The sequence below is a fragment of the Anopheles moucheti genome, chromosome 3 (genome assembly GCF_943734755.1).
Source record: "Anopheles moucheti chromosome 3, idAnoMoucSN_F20_07, whole genome shotgun sequence".
NCBI classification, from domain to species: Eukaryota; Metazoa; Arthropoda; class Insecta; order Diptera; family Culicidae; genus Anopheles; species Anopheles moucheti.
Window position 1 is genome coordinate 78,394,062 of NC_069141.1, and position 20,751 is coordinate 78,414,812.

A 20,751-nucleotide genomic window follows, 5' to 3' on the forward strand; every position below is an offset into this window, starting at 1 on the left:
CTGAAATATTTTTTCAAATTACAAAAATTATAGTCAGATGATTTACTTATTACAGATTATTAGAAATAAGAAAAAAATATTGCAGATAAATTTTAAGCTAAATTGTATGATAACTTTATCAAAAAAAAGTACAAATATACTTAATTTTGTGTGAAAAACTGCATATATTATAAAAAGGCTTAAATTAAATATGATATGATATTAACTTAATTTGTTAAAACATGTTTAAAGATAAACACTGTTGATACATGACCAGTACATCGAACCAGTACTTATCGATTTTAATATGTTTCAAATATTTTGAGATAAACGCATATTTTATTAATCCATAGCTTGGTAATTATGTTGCTTTTTCAATAATAATAAATAAGTAAATAAAATTGCTGTACGCAACTGTAAATTCTTGACATCTCCATGCATCAAATTTATACTCCTTCATGCACAGTGCACAAAACCACTGTTCACAAAACCACTGTTCACAAACTAGAAAAAGAATTTATCAAAACAGGCGTTGCAAACACTCGGTACCCGTCTTCTAGTTACATCTGGTTCCAGCAGTTCTACACGAATTTCATCCACTGTATCCACGCATTTACTTCGGTTTACTAGCTCGGGTTTTAACTTCGGGGACACTCACAGCCTGCCAGGCCAAACTCATCCCTACCTTCCCTCCCTCCCCAGCTTTAGCGAGAGTGCATTCCCACACACCTGCATCCCTGTTGGGGCGTCGTGCGTCGGGGGTAATGAGGGGGTTGCTTCTGGGGGTGAGTTTAGCACCAGCAACAACAACAACAAAAAAAGGGAAGTAAATGGCGAGCGAGTGCTCGCGAGCCTGTGCGATCGGGAAGGAAGATCTCAGCAGCGACTCGGGAGCCACAGCTTAAAGGACAGACGCACCGCGTGAAGCCAGAGAGCGAGAGCGCACACCAACGCGGGGTACGGAAACAGACGAATGGGATGCAAACGGGGGAAGGGTGGGCGAAAAGGGGTGGGTTTCGGTTGTTGTGCGGCGAGTGCAGCAGGGCCGGCAGAAGCGGCAGTCGGCACTGTTGATTCTTTTAGCGCGCTACCCTGGCAGTAATCGCACAGTTTTTCCTCGACCGTTCGTGTGTTAATCTCGCGCGCCACGAGAGCGTCCATATTCTACGGTTGCACGCGTTCGCTAAAGTAGAAAAAAAAGGAAAGATATTATATACGCCTGTTCGAAGCGGAAAAATCGCGCGACAGCGAACATTGTCTTCGCTTATTACGCCTGGGTCTTCGTTTCGTTTTCTTCGAGTGTACATTCAAGTGGTGTTGTTGTGTTTTTTTATTATTATTTTGGCAGAGTTGTTGTAGTTTGCATTTGGATATCGTTTGTTTTTTTTGCCACGCTTTACTTTTGTGTAAAAATTTTGATTCCATTCTTGATGCGTGTTGGATTTGGTGAACTTTGCTTGATCGCCGGGCGTTTCGCGTGTGTGCGCTACACGTTGCGTGCTCGCGTACAGAACGCGTACCGGACAAAGTGCCCGAAAAGTGTACTATCGCCTATCGACGTGTAAGCGTGTCGCCCCGATCGTGACGTGGTAAACCAGAAGGTAGCCTTTAAATTCTAAAGCGCGGCCTACTGGACGCGGGGGTTGAAGAATACACACACAAAAAAAAAACACGTGCTTACGAGAAGACGAAACAAACGCAGCTACAGCAATCAATCGAAGGAGGGCGATAGAGAGTGGAGAAAAGCAACAAAAAATAGTGCAGTGGTTGCAACACTTTGAGTTCTTGAAGGCAGAGCCCGATTGCTCGCGTGCTATTGTGCGTTAAGTCTTCGTCCAGCGGTCCAGTGCGTGGTGTAACAGATTGTACGGGAAGTTAAGCACCGTGAAAAGCCACCCGGTTTGCAAGTGTGAGTGAAAGTGGTTGTGGCTTATCGGTGCATCAAACAGACGAAACATACCGAACAAGAGAAAAATTATTAAACTCGTACAGGTTAGTGCTGTTGAATAATGCTTTTTAAAACACTAGTTTAGAATAAATTTGAACATTGAAAAACTGTCGAAAAGATGCCTACTTTGATAACCGGTTCAGCTTCACATTACTCTTCCATTGCCTACTTGATGCATCGAAAGATCATGGCATTATTATCTTATAATTTGTCATGTGTGCTTTAACAGGGAAAACAGCAAAGGCACAAATCAATTAGAAACAAATATATTGAACCAAAAAACAAAATTCGTCATTTTAATTACATTAAAAAATGCGGCAAAGTGTTAAAACAAAACGAACTAAAGCAAAACATCGTTTGGTGACAAGAAAAAACATTCAACCTTATTTATGGCCGGTGGTGGGTGGATATTATACAAATGATAAAAACAATTCCACTTAAAGGAACATATTTGGGTGCATGTGCAATTTCAGCACTATTTATTCTGAACCCTTTTGCCCAGCTCGGAAGGGTTTGTTTTGTGCAAACGCGGGAAGAAACTGTAACATTGCCCTCTCAGCAGTGGCCCATTGTGCCGTGAGCAAGGAACGCATCGCGTTCGACCGCCAACATGCGGTTACATTTGTTTGTGGATCGCTTTTTTCTTATGGCATTTTTCTTGTTTTTTAAGGTGCGTTTTTATATTTTTTGGCATGTTTGCTTACTGCCTTAGTTTTTGTTCCTCTTAAGACTTTAGCACTCTTTATTTTTTTGTTTAATGTCTTCGTAGGCTTGGCAGTCTTGTCTAACACTTGTTTTTGCACTGCCTGTTGCCATGATGATACCGTTGGGGTTTGGGAGCCACACACTGGTTGCGAACAGGGGAGGTAGCATTTTTCTTTCCCTCCCACCCCCCCCCCTCTATGTGGTTGTCGTTACATTGGCCTCATAAACATAAAAGAATAGTAGACAAAAAAAAACAGGAGAAGAATACACGCACCATACCCATTTTGTGGTGCTTTGCCGCGCAACTGAGCGCAAAAGGGAAGTGAAAAACTATTAACCAAGTGTCTAGCGCACATGTGGCGCATGAGGTACCACCGTTTTTGGCTTAAGCCTTACCGACAAACAAAAAAGACGCTTGACAAGACCGGTACAGCAGAGATGAGTTAAACCCCCACCGGGTGGAACGTTATGCGTGTTATCGATGGTGTTTGCTTTCATTTTGTTTCATGCTCGCTCGGTTGTTCGTCAAACATTGCCTATCAGATGAGTTTGTGTCATTTTTGTGTTGTTCATTAGGGGCCATTTTTCTAACTGGCGAGTGTTCATGCTGACTGGGTAGCGCAAAACAAAAAAAAAAAGGCGTTCATTCACCCTGCGTGTAGGGTCTGAAGGTTTCTAGCAATTGTTTGATTTAAACCATACGTGCCCAAAACAGAAGAGCAACAAAATCAGATTTAATGCTGCTATTCTGTTTTGAGATCATTTTGGAACCATTTCGGCATGGGGACAATGTGTAGCAACATAATTAGAAACAAATGTGTCTAGTGGTTTCGGAGACGATCGGTGGTTTGATGTATTTTCCAAGTGTGTAACTATTTAAGCTTCGTCTGTCAAAAATCAATTTCAAAAACGAAAAATAAAATAAAATAAATCATCTCGCGGCATTGCGTAGGTTAGGGGCACGGTCCGACATCTGGTGACATTCCGGCACGGCACGATAGATCCGATGTCCAACAGGGGCGGAGGGGCAGCAGCTTATGCTGTTATTTATAAATATGTGAACCATTTTTCCCCCGTTTTGCCACTGTTCGCGTACCATTTTGCAATCCAACAATCGTGTGTGTCGTGTTGGAGATTTTGTTCCTTTTTTTCTTTCTTTCTTCCTTTCAACTCATACTTTTTGTATGATTTGATTTTTTCTGCCTTTTATTTGCATTCTATTCACTTACCTTTAAATGCTTTTGCTTTTGTTTTGCATTCCCAACTTTCGTTGGACGGTGCAGTTTCGTTCACTCGTGGCACAAGTGAAGGCGAATGAACGCGAATGCTGCGAATTCCAAGGCGACAATCTGGGAGCGGGAAACAAAAAAAAAACAACAAACACACACAATGCGATGCGCTTTTGCAGAGACGATATTGCCTCATGGATCATGCTGTGTGAGCAGGAAATGAGCGAGAAATGAGCAAACAGGACAAGAAATATAAAAACGCACGTGGCAAGGAATGTAGGCAAAACGGTACCTAACGATTATTCCCATTCGGTTTATTCCGAACCGTGCCGCTGTGCTTTGGATTGGAGGTGAATGTGCGAAGAGCGTAAAATATTGCTTCTGATCTGCGTGTCTCGCTGTGTGTGTGCGAATTATAATTTATGCTTCATTTGATTTCTGTCTAAAAATAAGCACACTTCTTTCGATTGAGTTACAAGCTACCAATTTTATAAAGAAAAAATAACTCCACCCCGAAGCAACGAACTGCTCCCGAAACACCGAAAAGCGGTTGCAGCAGACGGCTAAGTGCAGTCAATAAATTATAATCTTTTAAAAAGCTATCTCGCACTACTCCGCACCCTTTATCTGCTGAGATAAAAAAAACAACTTATTTAACGCACTCCACACCATCGAAATGCAATGTATCATGCGCCATGTCGCCAGAGTGCGCCGTCGGTTTCAATTTTGCATATTTGCGGTGTAACGATCGTCGTCACCGCGGCGGTACGAGTCGGTCAGTCATGGCAAGGACGGTTTGACGCGACCCGATCTTGTCAAAAATGCATTCGGTTTGATTGAAGTTTTTAATTGAATTGCAAGTTGCAGTTGCGCTGTGTGCCGTGGTGTACCGTCATCACCCCGATGGTTGTCGTCGAATGCCCATCGTCGTCGTCGACGTCGTCTTTCGGTTGTTCTTTACTCCTGCGGGCCAAACACGCCATGGCCGGTTGGAAGGTGTGTGGAGTTTTGGCAGAGGATGGAGGAGGTTTTTTCGGGACATGAAACTGTGGCACGGTCGACAAACTTTGCCTTATTTTGGCCTTATTTTGTATTTGTTTCCAGCGTTTCAATCACTTGCATTTGGTTTGGCTTTTAAAGTGTAACTAGTTTATGTAGACTAAAGCTATCAGCAAGTAATAAAAGTTTCGCATTTCTGGATATAAAAAGCATTTCTGGAGCACGATCTATTATTAGTTGTAATTAATAAAACTTTTAAAGAGCAATCAAATGTTTAAATTAATTTAAATTATTATTTATGTTAATTTATAATAAGAAGTACTCTACTAAAAGTCTACTGAATTTAATGTATTAATTATTCTATTATTTTTAATTCAAACAGTTCAATTCTTAGTTCTATTTCTTTTCAAAACACAAACATTGGAACACACTTTTGGGTTCACCTAAAACACGCCGCCATTGATCACCAGCCAGCCACAACCATACATGGGGCAATATCATCGTTAGAATGCAGGCAAAGAATGGTTGCACAAAAAAAAACCCCATGTACAGCAAAACACACAAATGTAGGTTTCTGGATTACGAGACCGTTCCGCGCCGTTTTGTTTTTGTCCCCATTCTGGGAGCCATTCTTCCGAGCATTCCATGCTTTACTGTACGCATACACTCGTTTAAAAAACACACACACACGCGAAACTAAACCAAAACATAGGGCCCCATAGATGGCACACACCGGCTCACATTCCGGGACCGGGCTCGTCAAAACCAATTTCCAGCCGCTTAGCCGGTCGGATCGGGTGCCATTGCAATTGCAGTGCGCGCGCGCGAGCGTTCGCGCATACACACACACACACGCTGGTATTCACATTTCGAAAAGCCGGGGTATTTTGTTTACCTCCATCGTTCGCGTTTGCTTCCACGTGTGTAAGGCATTGTATTAGATTACAGGCTAAGCCGTAATCGTGCTCGGTTGTAAACAAGCGATCGTACGTACGTTACAACCGTACGAACGGAAGCTTACGATGAATGAGCACCATCGGCGAGGAAAGGAATAAAACGCGGCAGCTTTTTAAAGCTAATCTGGCCAGCCAACAAAAAAAATGTGAGAATAGAAAGAGTTCCTTAGGAAAAATGCTTCTAGCTTAAGTGCATCGCAGCCAGGAGAAGGCGATGGTCGTAAAACTAACTGCATGAGCAAAACACTGAAAAATCCGTTCCCTGATCGGATCAGATTACATTAATCGAATGTTGTTTCGTCTGTTTTCATGATCACATTTCTTCTTTTTTACATTAATTCTTCTGATGGTTCATTTTCTGTTCAAAACTGTTCAGCTTCTCCTCCAAATTCAAACAGTTTCGTTTTATAAGTTAGTATTTATTGTGTTTTATGTTATTGTTTATTGTATTTAATATTATGTTAAGTTTTATCGTGTTTAACATTAAGATTTTAGTTTTTTGTTAAGTTATCAAGCAACTCAAACTTCTCGTGGATGGTCATCTACCATTTGACTATCCTTTGCTTTCTGCCAAACACTTAATAATTTTCCATCTACGTTGATCACTCTTTGAAGTCTTGTTACCGAGAATCCAAAAGAGCTTTCAAGTGAATCAAGTATTGGCTGTCACACAGTTGATACCCTTTCATTTTAATTCGAAGCTTTCCACATGATGGAGATCCGATCCGTGGAGGATCTCACATTTTGGAATCATGTATTCAATAATCCTTTTTTTCCAAAAATATTCAACATCACGTAAGGCATTGTTGCAAGAGCAAGTTTTGCAATGAGAGATTTTATTGAAACCAACTAATTGATATGCATTTTTCATCGATAGGCTTCACTATTATTTATTATTTTATATTATCTTTTTCAATAATTATCGCATTTTCGATTTACATTGAACGTTTGATACGATTTGTTTTCCGACAAACATGCCTCAAAACCTTACCAAAATAACTAACATTAATCACAGTGGTAAATAATTTAGTTACATAAATCGTTTTGCAGAACAATTATTACAGCGTGACGACACGGATTCTCACAGTTTACATTGCCCACTTGACACCCTTGATGCAAAAAAGGGTTCAATGATTGCACAGTGAGAATGTAACACGTTGCCGTGTTCACACCGTCGCTCGTAAAACTGCACTTGCGATGCACTAAAGCAGTACGATCCGTTGTAAAACCTACGCGAAACCCGGGATACCGGTAAATTCGTTAGGAACTCGCGACCGTTTACGATATTTACACGCAGCGCATGGACGACACCTTCGGCGCATAACCTGGGCGGCAGTGAAATGATTTATGGGCGCGCTGAAACGTCCGAGCGGGGCGCTGTATTGTCGCTTATTAACACACTTGTCAACCACCGCGGCACGCTGGCGGTGAATTGTGTTTCGGCTGCGTGACTTATTTTTAGCCAAACTGGGTGCCGGTACATTGAAACACGGTTTGGTTTTATATTCAATAATTTACCACGAGGAATGTCAGCGAATACGATACCGGGTAGGAATATTTTCGTACGAAATCATTTTAATCGAGCGGCAAACGAACCGTTTTGCTTTATGGAACAAACTACCCTGTAGCCCATTTTTGTTGAGGTTTAGTTTATGACACTTTTATGTAATGTTAGCAAGTGACAAAAAAAAAAGAACTAACAACGATGTACAACGCGCTGCAATGTTCATCGTATCCGTAGATACAACGATAAAAGTAAAAAAAGACTTGTAAATCAAAGCAGTAAATAGAAATGAAAACAATGAAAGCAATACAAAAACATATGTAGTTTCTTTTTTTCTGGCATTTGATGCTAATTTCCCTTGCATTATGAAGCTTGGTGCTTTTTTGCTACAACTCGCATTGTTATGACGCCCGAACGCTTACGGTTGCAAGAATGGAATTGCGAAAAAAACGACTAGTTCTATAAAAACGTTTTAAATGGCTGCTACTGTGCAATTTAAAAACAAAAACGTTACCATTCTTCAACAGTACAGGTAGCTTACGAACGCCTTGACACAGTATTGAAAAGACAATTGAAGTACAACGATAAACATTGCTGACCTATTCTTTGTTTTTATCTTATAACAGGTGGGCTGATAATTGTTTGGCCTATGACAGTAAAACACTTTTTTTTGGCCAAATTATTTTTTTGTATTCAACATACGTCCCTTCAAGGGCGATACACCAATTATAGCGGTCTTTAAATTTTTCGATACCCTTTTTGTAGTAGTATTTGTCCTTTGCCTCAAAAAAGGCCTCAGTTTCGGCGAACACCTCTTTATCCGACGAAAATTTCTTCTCAGGGGACATCTTTTTGGGATCTAAGAATAGCAATTAGTCACTGAGAGCCAGATCTATGAAATACGGTGGGTGGCGAAGCAATTCGTAGCCTAATTCATGAATTTTTGCCATTGTTTTCACTGGTTTGTGGCACGGTGCGTTTTCTTGACGAAACAAAACTTTTTTTTCTTCAAATGCGGTCGTTTTTTGGCGATTTCGTCCTTCAATCGCTCCAAAAATTTGATGTAATAGTCGCTGTTAATGGTTTTTCCTTTCTCAAGATAGTCGATGAAGATTACTCCTCGCAAATCCCAAAACATTGACGCCATAACCTTACCAGCTGATTGTTGCGTTTTCCCCCGCTTTGGAGCAGGTTCATCGCGTCCTGTCCACTCGAATGATTGTCTATTGGACTGTGGAGTTAAGTGGAGAAGCCAAGACTCATCCATGGTAACATATCGACGCACAAACTCGGATTTATTTCTCTCAAACAGTTCCAAACACTGCTCCGAATCATCAACTTGTTGTTGTTTGTGGTCAAATGTGAGCTCGCGCGGCAGCCATTTTGCACAGAGCTATCGCATATCCAAATACTCGTGAACGATATGTCCAACACGTTCCTTAGACATCTTTAGGGTGTCAGCTTTCTCGATCAGCTTCACATTATGGGTGTTCCTAATAATTTTGTGATTTTTTTTTATGTTTTTGTCAGTAACCACCTCTTTTGGGCGTCCACTGTGTTCACCACCTTCAGTGCTCATTTTACCACTTTCAAATTTAGCATACCAATATCTGATGGTTGATTTTGGTAGAGCAGTGTCCAAAGACTCTTCATCAAGCCAATTTTTGGCTTTAACTATATGTTTCCCCTTCAAAAACTAATATTTTATCATCACGCGAAATTCCTTCTTTTCCACGATTACTCAAAGCACAAAAGTTGCGTCACACAAAAAGCTCTAGCTCATTAGGTTGTGGCCCGAGTGCTGTCAAATTTGGACAGAATTCCTTTGAAGGTTGGTACAAACGAAATATGATATGGATAAAAATCTTCTAGCGCGATAAATGTGTTAGGCCAAACAATTATCAGCCCACCTGTTACTGTGTAACTGGTTGCTCGTTGCAGCATATTCAGTTGAAGAAATAGGTGAATTACTTTAAATATTTAGAAGATACCTCGTGAGGACTTTTGCAGGATGCAAGATCAAGCTATGATTGAGGAGTTAGGAGTTAGGATCGTTTTAATTCCTTGTTCAACCCTAAAAATACTCTTAAGAAGCCTTATGACTTATTATCTTATGGATTTCATATTTGTATATTTTTTTTAATATTTGAAACATTAACATATTGAGGGTTGTCAGAAAAGTAATTTTTAATTGGTTGACGGATTTTTATTGTTTATTAGCATTTTTCCAACACTTAATTTTAAATCCTTATGTGTCAAACAATATTTTATTTTAAATGTAAAATTTGCTAACATTTCTCAATGATTTTATCATTCTTCTGCTTTAGATAAATCTGTCCAACTTGCTGTAAATTGTGCCACTCTGCTCAACGGTATTCTGTGTGAACCGATGTAAGTGTAACGCCAACTGTTTGTAAAGCAAAGTGTCTCCGTCACCTATCGAACACCCGCAAATGCAGCTGCAGTGTCGGTTGCGCGGCCGGCAGTGATTCGCGACGAAAGATGCGCTTCCTCAAATCGGCACCAGCAAACAATGAGCATCCAATCGGCCGTAGTGCAGCGAAAATCCGGCAGCGGTTCCGGCAGCGGCCATGCATCGATCTCACCACCATCGCACCGTGCGCCTGGAACGATGGCGCCCACACTAACCGCCCGCTCCGTCCCGTCCAGTGACCGGCCGGTGGGTCGTGGTGCGGCGGCGATCGGTGGCAAAATGTTCCCGACCCTCGACGTGACGGCGAAGCTGACGCTGCTGATTATGCTGCTAATTGCCGTTATTGACCATAGTGAAGGTAATTTATCTGCTTTTCAGGCATATTCCCTAGGTGTATATTGAACGGGGAAGCACAGGCAAAAAAAAGCACAAAACTCCTCCATTCACTTGCGATCAATTAGAGAGCCGTCGGTAGGTCGCGAAAGTAATTTTCTCCTCACGGGCGCCATGTTGTTTCATCTCGGCAAGAGGTTGCAGGTCCTATTCTTCGAATTCGACCCCTTTCTGCCGTGAGGCTCACGTAGAGCCTCGAGTGGTAACCCCATCGAGTAGCAACCCCCTTTACGAGAGGAAACTTTGATTTATGGGTTTTCGTCGGCGTCGTACGATAGGGGTGCGACGCGTTTGCAAGCTTTGGCAAACAGACACAGCTGCACTTGCAGTTGCATTCCAGCCCGGGCGCACTGTCTGTCAGGGCTGGGCCAAGCGTACTCATTTCGGCTTCGAGGTGTAAAGTAGGACCGTTGCCGTTAGAGGCGTGCTGTTCTTTTTTTTTTTGTGCATGCGTTTGTTTTCATTGCACCCAAGTCCCGGTGTCGATCGAAGATTAATTAATTTCTGCTGCATTCGTCATTCGATCGATCGAGGGATGCAAAATTGATTCGCACGAAGAGGGCTTTGATCGCGTGGGACCATGGCCAGGCCGTCCATCATTGTTGTGACATGTTGCTGCATACGATAATATGGCAACTTTTGCACAATCTCGAAAACACTTTGTGTTTTCTTTCATTTCCACTGGTGCCAGGAATGAGATGGGAACAGAACTTGGTAAAGTGGTTGTTACACAACTGTCCTTATTTTTTGTGTAGTGGTTACTTCCGCAGATTCATTTGCAATTCGGTTTTTAATCTTGAAAGTTTGTACTGAAAGTAGACTGTATTTGGTATCAAATTTAGTACTATTATTTTTAAAAATATTCAAAGTTTTCTTTAAAGATAAAAGGAGAAAATATACGAAAATACAAGGATATCTGCGATGTATTTCTTGTAAAAAGCTTTCCACAGACTATATTACAGCTTTTGATTCAAAGTTACCACAGCAATACTTCAGACATTAACAGCAGTTCTGTAACGAAACAGTACTATATCGCTTTATTTGTATAAAGTTAATTAACTAGCGAATTAATTCTCTACCGTCTTTAAATTAATACACTCAATCAATCTTCAAAAAGCACAATTTCCAGGTCTATTTGTACCTGCTATAAACGTTAAATTTGAAATAATTCAATGGCGTTAAAACGAGACCTAGTTCGGAAGAAGTTTTAGAGAATTAAGATCTCAATAATTATAGAAAACTTCAAAACATCTAATGTGTATGTAAATTTTATTTTCAATACCAAAAAAGGATTGATTATTTCAAGCCATAAATCAATAGTGAAAAACATTAGAACATTGAATTAAGTAGATTCAACTTTCATGTTGATGTGTTTGATTAAACCTCTGCAGTGATTTGGAAATAAATGTAAATTAGTGTGCCGTTTTTATTTCGACAAAATATGTCGATCATACGGCTCTTGGCCGTCATAATGAAAATAAATAAAATAGTGTGCCGTTTTAACATTTAACGTTTTAACACCCTTGACGGTTGATATAAGTTAGAAATTATGTTGATCCTTAGCAGAGTACCTAGAAAAAAAATACCTTAATCAAAAATTGTTTGTTTTTTTAAGTTTTTAAAATTGATCTAACCATTTTACGCCATCCAGACAGCGTTCTGCATTATATTTTTCAAGGCCAAAACATTGTTTACTCTCCACGTCCATGTCGAAAACTGCGGAGAAGTAATGCAGCGGGGCTTTACAAATATACCTGCCCACTTTCTCACCTTTCTCTCCCAGGTTTGTAACGCCATGCGACAAAAAGGCAGCTGCATCCGCTGCAATTACTTGCACGTCGGCCATGCAATAATGCTTATTTTTAGAACATAAGCAATCTAAACACAAACCAAAAGTCCCTTTTGAGCGTGGTTTTGGCTGCCTAAGCAAGCAGCACGAAAAAAAAACCCGACAGCTGTGCACGTTGGTGTACATGTGGCCTAAGGCGATGTCCTGGTACGTTCTCCCGCCTGCCCACACCGGCAGCATTGTAAGCCCCTGCGCTTCGCACGCGCGTTTCTCGTCGGCTTTGGAAGCCCCCTTGGTGCCCGTTGGATGTTTGCTTTGCCCATCGCAAGCGAACACCGTTGAGCCCCCATGGACAGTCGGGTTCCGATGGAGTGTAATCACCGGCGACCTTGACACTGTGCCAAACACTCTGCTGTGCTCTTGTTACGGCTTACGGTCGGTACCATCCGCCTACCGGTTCGGCACTCCCGTGCCTGGACATCGATCGTTTCGCTGCCAGTGTTTGCTGTAAAGTGAACTGCAATTGCGCGCGTCCCGTGTCGATCGGCTTGCGACATGGCAGCGACAAATTGCTGACAAATGTTCAAGGCCCACGCGAACGGGCGAAACGCACCGTAAGGTGACCGGTAGGATTACGTTTTTGGCAGTAGCTGGATGCTGGGTGGACGCGAGTGGGTTTACTTACCGAGTGCGCCGTGTGGCGTGGCGGAAGACGTAGGACAATCATCGGTGGCGGGATGATTCCATTCACGTTTCAAACCTTGAACCGAATGGCCAAATGTTCGCCAACGCCTGCACATTGCACAAGGGCAATGGTTTTAACTGTCAGTGCGCTTCCGCTCTGCGCTAGCGAAGTTGAGCAATGGCGCCGAACAGGAAAGATGATGTACACGTGAAACTTGCTGCATCCGAATGGATTAATCGAGTGTTTCTCGTACGTTGCAAAAACATTACTTTGAGGCAAGCTTAATTTTTGATACGGGTTGAACTACAAAATACAGGGGTTTTCAATCAAATAGAATCGCTTACGCATTTATCAAGCAGTTGTGGTGCAGGGTTGTCTAACATATTTTTTGCATGAAATATTTTTAAACTTAAATTCAAACCAAATCAAACCAAATCTTTTTATGATTAAGTTTTATCTTATGTCAACCTAATATTCGGGGTTAAATTGTCAACAAATTAGCAGCAACTATACCATTCATGGACATTATATCCTATAATTTTGTTTTCAAAATTTTCATTTTTTTTTTCCTTAAAATATTGGTAGATTAATTTTAAAAGTATTTACGAACAAAAATCATTTTAATAAACCATTTTTTAGATTAATTTAATCGGCAGGCTTTATTGAAAACCCTTCACGAAAAGTTGCAAAACACCTTCATTCATATTCGCGCGATTCTCCTAACTGATTGCAATATACAATCATGTGATAGGAAAATTCTGTAACGATTTAAATGTCTAATGAGTCGAAAAATCACCATTTTTTTCAACTTTTAACCAACTGGTTTGATGCACTTTCTGCCTGTGGTTCTGGTTCTGGTGTATTTTTAAAATGAAATACTTATTAGTCGCCACAACCTTGAGCTTCTCTCCATTTAAATAATGGCTCGCGTATTCAAATTCGAAGCATTAAACATTCAATCAATCTCACTGAGCCTCTCCTTCAGAAAGGTCAACCGTGTATCTATTTTCCGTTCTGTCCTTGAAAACTGTATTTATGTTATGCAGTTCCTTCCAGTTGCTTTGCCCGCCACCCGTACCATCAACACATGGGCAAACAACAACAACAGCAACAAAAAAAACGATGATTTTTTACACATCCGTTCAATCATCAATATGCAACAACGTCTTCCAGCCAGTGTACGTCATTTCATTTTCACAATGCATAACGAAAGGAAGTGAAAGATCATCGAACTTGTATAAAGCGGCGTTGGCTTATCCATACCTCATCCAACGTGCAATCAGATGCTGGGGTTGGGCACTTTTTCCATGTGCTGCCGCGTGCCGAGAACTTCCTTCGGGCCCCATTCGGCACACGCAAATGAGGATGAATCGAAAGGACTGCGGACACAAATTACTGCCGCGACGGCAGCATATCTAGATGCCTGGCCTGGTAGATAATTTTTACCAACCATCAAACTGGCGCGCCGGACGCGCACACGAAGCCGGTTGTGAGCCGCATCGTTGCGTTGATCGTTGCTCATAAACAAAAAGAAAGCAAACAGCAAAATGCGGCAACTACCTTCCCCGAAGGAGAAGCGTAAATGTTTCTTGCGCGATTTGCGCAACATTAACGGTTGAGGGTCGTACCATACCCTGGAGCATTATGCAATGTGCCGTCGTACACCGCGTTGGTCTAGAGATGAAAGCTGTTGCCGTGCTGAACACCATGCTGAAAATAGAGTTAGTTAAAATTTTTCGTGAGATTTTTTGTTAAAACTTCATATAGTTTGGCGCTTGTTTGGAACTGTTGTGTTACATAAAATAATGTTTCATTGATAGATTTTTAGTATGATGAATAGTTGTTACATACAAAGTTCGGAGTACAAACTGAAGCCAGTCGAAGCATTGCAAAGAGCTACCGCATCCTGCTTAAAATTAATTTTATTTCATATCCCATGCCTCGCTGTCGCTATAATAAGCATGGAACATATTTCGAACTATTCTAAAATTACCCACCGACTGTACAAGTCCCAGCCTCGACAACTGTGCCAAATTATGCATCCCTGTGTGATGTACCTGTTGGAACGCCTCTCCAGCTCTTTGGATCGCAATGGTTGTCTGGTGTATGTGAGTTTGTGCCGGTGGCGATGGTAACAAATATAGGCCAACTCATACTCGGGAGTCGGAAGTTTAATGGCATCATCCATCATGCCTGTTCGCGTACCGCTGGCCCGCGGTTTGGATAGAGGATGAGCTAGCGTCATGGAGTTGTGGTGCACCTTTGTAACTAGGTTAAATGCAGATCAACCAGCAGATTGTCAACATGTCAAGTGGCGGCCTTTCACCCGCGCGTACAGCCCAAAAACCCGCTCGGTGGACGGTGTTTCGACTGTCGGGAAGAGGGAATGTTGAAGTACGCACTTTAGGCGATGTGGCGCTGTAGGGATTGTGCAGGGGGGGTTTGGAAGACAGTTGGCAAAAGTGGCCCAGTGTTGGACTGCGGCCCGTCTAACGGGTCTGTCTTTATAATTCTGTTTGCCACAATCGGCTAGCTTCACGGTGTTTCTTGTTCACTTTTCAGGTGAAGAATCCGTACAAGGTGTTACTGATTATTAAGTACGTTGTTGAAAAACCTAATTCATCTCCAAGCTATAGCATAGTTACATGGAATCAGAAAACTTAATGCAGAACAAAATGTTTAAAACTCATAATATAAATTTATACATCGTACCTTCTTCAATACAAACCTCAAACGATCTAAAAATAGACTAACTTAATAAATTAATATATTAACAATCTCGTACAGCTTTTGGATCAGATTGTGATGTGCGTAATACAACACACCTGCAGGGCCTTCCTAGTGGTTTTAATATTTGGAATTCGACATCAATTAACTAATCGGCCCGATGCTGCAACGTAAAAGTAGTTCGAAATTGCTATATTAAGCTAAGTTTCCTGATAGAACATAATGGAATGCAGGCAATTTTCGCATCTACCGAAATGATCTGTAGTAGTCTGATGAATTCGAGGATTTCGTCGAAAACATGCTCGTTTTTGTTGATTAGGAATTCTTTTTGAAATCAAATAAATTCACGCTAACGATACACGGTAACCAGTGTACTATTATGCAATAAATATGATGTAGTAAATAATAAAATGATCCTGAGTAGGTTCAAATAATTCGATATACGAACACATTTCCAATAAATCACTTATAATTTTTTCTTTTCATTCGAACGGCCTATTGACTTATTTTATATACCACGTAGCCGGATAGTCAGTCCTTCCTACAGGGGATTTTTTCCGAATGGGACTCTAGTCCGGTCCGTTCGTGTGAAGATCGGCTCCGCGACCATCATGCCGCCAGACCACCCCAATAAATCACATCCAATGGTCTAACATTGATTCTTTACGATCTCCATCGCTTCTCTATCGTCAAATGTCACCATCAGCCACAGGCTAAATACTTTAAAAAAAAAGTCTGATCCATCGGGTCCGGTCCATCCAAATTCTATCCTTCATCAATGAACCATCGTTTGTTCTCTTCGGCTTACAGCTCTTATATTGAGTGGCTATCCTGAAAATAAAACGTTTGGTCGCTTAATATACCGTAGCAAACGAACGCGACAAGGTCGACAGGATGCTAAAATGCAACCCCGAAATGAATTCTCTTTCGCGTCCACTTCGTGCATTCGAACGAGATGGACAATTGACAGACAACGATGGGACTGTTGAAGGTTTTTTTTATGACAATTCGACCATAGGCCACCTTTTAACCGTTGTAAGCGTGGCGTGTCAACGGGATTAAACTGTAAGCTCCGATTAATGCCTAACTCAATTAATTATGCAACAAGAAAACAAAAGCCAAAACCGTTTATTAGGCTGTCGCTGTTCGCTGACTTGGACGCGACATTATTAAAATACAGCTTTTGTCATCTGTCTGGGCAGAGATTAGGCTGAAACTGTGCGTTAAGTGAATTAAATCGTAGCGGTTAAAAATTGGCCCCCTAAAATGATGCCGTAATGCGTGTGAAAACACCCACCCTTAAGCTAAAGACACAAAAGACGCGACAAACGACCCAGACTGATGTACAGACGGAATTCTTTTTTGGTTGTTCCCATCGGTACGGTTTTCCCATGGATTTTCCTTCCTCGCTCCTGAGTCACCAGTCCGTGGAAAAGCCGGTTGTAAAAATCGGCCTCTGCCGGGGAAGGCGTTGAAAGGGAAAATCTGGCTCACTTGAGGAATCCCGGGGAGCGGGGTGGGCGAGCCGGCCGGAGGACTCCCCGTTTTGTCTCGCATTCGTAGCCCAAACGTAATTTCTTTTATTTTTATCTTCCCTTTTTATTATTTTCGTTACATCGGTAAGGTGCGCCGAACCAACCGAAAAGCTCTTCGTGAAGGATTTTCCACCCAAATAAAACAAAAAGGGAGCTGCTTTATATACGCACGGGAAGGCAAAAATATTTCGAGATCCTCAACCGCTGCTGCCATAAAATTCCCGGACATATTTACTTAGTCTTCTTCGTGCTGTGCGTACTTCAAGCATTCTTGGTGCGGCGAAGAATGAAAAAAAGTCGCGTCAGGAAATCCGGTGACCGGCAAAAGGTGCCAGGGTTGTGGCGATACCGGCACTGACGATGACAGTCGCTCGTCAATCCCCGGGGCCATCGGTGGCTGTTGGGCGGGAATGGCACGGGCTAATACAATTACCCATGCGGGCAACTGGAACACGTGAGGTACGTCACTGACTGGGCGCGGAATTAAAGGAAAACAATGGCGATGAAATCCTGGCGGTGAGGGTGGCAAGAAGAGCAAAAAAAAAAACCCCCCAAAATCCGCGCCACATTTTCCCAGACAGTACTCTACCGCAAGCCTGCTGGGGATGTTGGGGTGGCATGGGTCACAACGACGGGAACAGGACGATGATGACGATGATGATGATGATGTGGATGATTTCACGGTCACTCGTCTGGGTGAAGGTTACGTACGCACCACCGTTTCAGCAGTCTGACCGTCCCAATCCCCGTTCCTATCTAGACATTTTGGGACGGCGACTTTAATACACCTTTTTCGGTGCGCTTTTCCGACCGAGTCCGCTACCCGTGTTGCGTATTTGTTGTTTGTTTTTCTTCCACCAATTTTCCCTTCGCTGTACATCGGGTGCTTCCCCGCAGGGGTGTCCCCACCGAAGACGGCATATTTTCGGCATTCCGGATTTATTTTTCCCGCCTCCTTCGTGGCTTTGACTTTGGCGTTAAACCACTCCAATTCCCCTAACACCCAATGGACGTGTGTCTGAGCTGTCTACCGTCCCGGTCCCATTGCATTCCAGCCGTTATCGGATATTACGGTACCGTTCGGCTGTTTTAACACCGTCTGTCTGGTCGGACGGTTGTGGGATAAGAAAAAATCAGTGTGTGTGTGATAGAGAGAAAGAGAGGGAGAGGGAGAGGGAGACACGAAAAAATCCCGAAAGACGTAATTTAAATATTTACTCCACCGTCTGGTATGTTGGCGTGCTTCGGTACCCCGAAGCGTATTATAAATATCGTGTTATTGATGAATATTTAATATTCGTTCAATCTCCGATTGGAGATGGTTGGTTTATTATTTTTTTTGCACTTTTGGACCTTTCGGTGTAGGGCATGTTTTAGCGAGAGAGACCAGAGACAGAAAAGTGCGACAGAAAAAAGAGAGCAAACACCAAACAAACACACATCGCCGGGTGGAAGAATGCAATTGCATTCAACGCGACATGAAGGCGTTGATGCTTAGAACACCTGGACGGTTTGGGGCTGATTTTATATTTATGAATGTTGGTTTTTTTTTCTTCGCTTTGCCAGAACCAGAACTACCTTGGTAATGTGATTGCAAAAGCCAGATTGCAGCAGCATTACGTAAGTAATCTTGTTTGCTGGTGCGATCGGGAATCGTATAGACCATTGTTTATTCGACGTTGAAGGTTAAGGTTCCTTTTATTGACGCTGAACATTGTTTATAAATATTTAAAAAAATCAGTTGGTAACGCTAGACACATTTAATTTATATTTGTTTGATAACATGTTAATTTGATAAAATTTGATTAAAAATAAATGAAATATTTTTCATAATGATTGTACTTGCAAAGAGTCATGGCTAGGGAGGTTTTTTTTATTAACTTTTATTATTTTATTATTACCATTTATTTTTATTAACTTAACAGTTCTTAACAGTGGTAACCTAAAACATATATAATTCTTTTCCCGAATTAACATTACATATCAATATTCATAAAAGCACAAAGTATAAAGGTGATGTTTTATTAATGTAAATTTTTTTAAATTGTACAACATGACCGCACTGATTAAACACATCTTCTGTTGCGTATCGTACTTAACGTACTTAACGTAGCGATATATCTTCTTACTACACCTGAGAAAAATTTACAACAGATAAAATGATTCATCAAGAATGAATAACGTATGGTTTGCCCAAAAATACGCGCCACCGGCCAACAAACCGTGACCGTACGAAATCGTGCTCACAGTTGCATTGCGTCGCTTAGCTGCAACACGTTGCACCATTCATTACCGATCCACCGAACCCGTTGGCGGGGAAACACATTCCCTTCCCTTCCCCTCCTCCCACCATCCCGCTGACCGACACACCGATTATGATATTAATTATTTCTGTTGTCCTCTCGTACCGGACCGGGCCACCGTTCGGTTGCCGCGCGTGCATCGTTTGCCGCCATCGCACAGCCTCAGATGATGGGCGAAGAAGCAAAAGCGAGCGCCGAACAAGCGGACACGCTGTTGCACAAAAGTGCATCGACACGGACGAGGCGCCGCAAGTGTCCGACCATGATACAATGCGGCACGCGCCTATCGGTGTCGCTCGTTGGCACTCCATCCGAAAGAGCGCGTATGATGCAAGCGCGCATCGTTAGTGGACACACTTTCCCGCTGCACTGTTTTGCTCCTCTGGGGAAGGCGAACGGGCGAGCGTTGTTTTAGCCGGCTGGGACTGGTGAGAGTGGTGCGCGCCGTGTGCGTGTGTGGGGAATATTTTTTTTAATATGAATATTTGCTGTACGTACAAGATGCTTTTGCATGGTACTATTTAGTGTCAACGTGCCGGTGGAATGCAGCACTATTCGTTGGCGGGATCGTAAAATTTACCGTGCGCCCGCAGGAACCGGTGGGGCCATTTTTTATCCCACTTTACTGGCGTGTCAGTTAGGAGGCTTTGTTTTAGTTTCGGTTAGTTGGATGCAATGTAGCTGTTGGCGTTATTCGTTTTGGATGGTGTAAATGTTCTTTGGTTCGTTTGCTATGAAACATTGTTCAAGGATTTTTTTTAAATCGTATTTTACGATCTTCGCAGGTTTGGCTACCAAAGAAGATTTGCTTATTAAACGGTTTAACTGAATTTAGCCATAATTTAATCGTAAAGTTTGTTTTATTTATTTTTAACTTTAATTATTGTCATGTGGCATTGTTTACATAAATAAATATTAAGTCCTTTTATATCCTCTTAAGCATTGTTAAAATGGTTTACGGAGTGCACATCATAAATATATTGTATTTATTGTATTTTACACGTAATCAATTTCTCAAAATTAGTTTAATTTTATTTAATTTCAAAATTAATTTTGTAAGACATTCTGTTTCAATACTTTCGTGGCGAATGTGATTCATCCAATCCGTAGTAAGCCACCCCTTGATAACACCGACGTCCTCTCGAGTGCCATCCACACCCAACGCCCACTTGACTGGTGGTGCGATCGTACTCGCGTGCACCCAAAGTTCCTACACGGAAACAGAAATCAGCCGTGATTTCAACACTTAGACACGCAGAACCCAGAACCTACCCCAAGAATGAAATCGACCTGCCGTATCAGGGCAGGGCCCGGCTGCCCTCATGCTGAGCGTGCCCCGAATGCAGCACAGTGAAATATTGCCCTAATTTCTGCATTCTCACATATCGCCAGCATCATTAGTAGTTCACTCCATGCCGGTGGACGATGAAAAGGAAAGGCAACCCCAGAAGGAAAGCTCTTGGGTACAGGGAGGTGCGCGAAGAAGCGCGAAGACGAGATGGTAGGGAAAAACTAGTTCAGTGGGGAAAAACGATAAGCGAAAGGAAAAGGCACCGTGCCCATGT

At 42.0% G+C, this 20,751-nt stretch overlaps 1 protein-coding gene across 1 annotated transcript in view; it reads left to right on the top strand.

Moving 5' to 3' along the window:
• Window positions 1-9,853: 9,853 nt before the first annotated feature.
• Window positions 9,854-20,751, top strand: part of LOC128302081 (uncharacterized) — a 57,166-nt gene continuing 46,268 nt past the window's right edge. Inside the window, exon 1 of the mRNA XM_053038806.1 lies at window positions 9,854-10,112. Within this exon, the coding sequence (XP_052894766.1) occupies window positions 9,854-10,112 (259 nt within the window). The remainder of the gene's footprint in view (window positions 10,113-20,751) is intronic.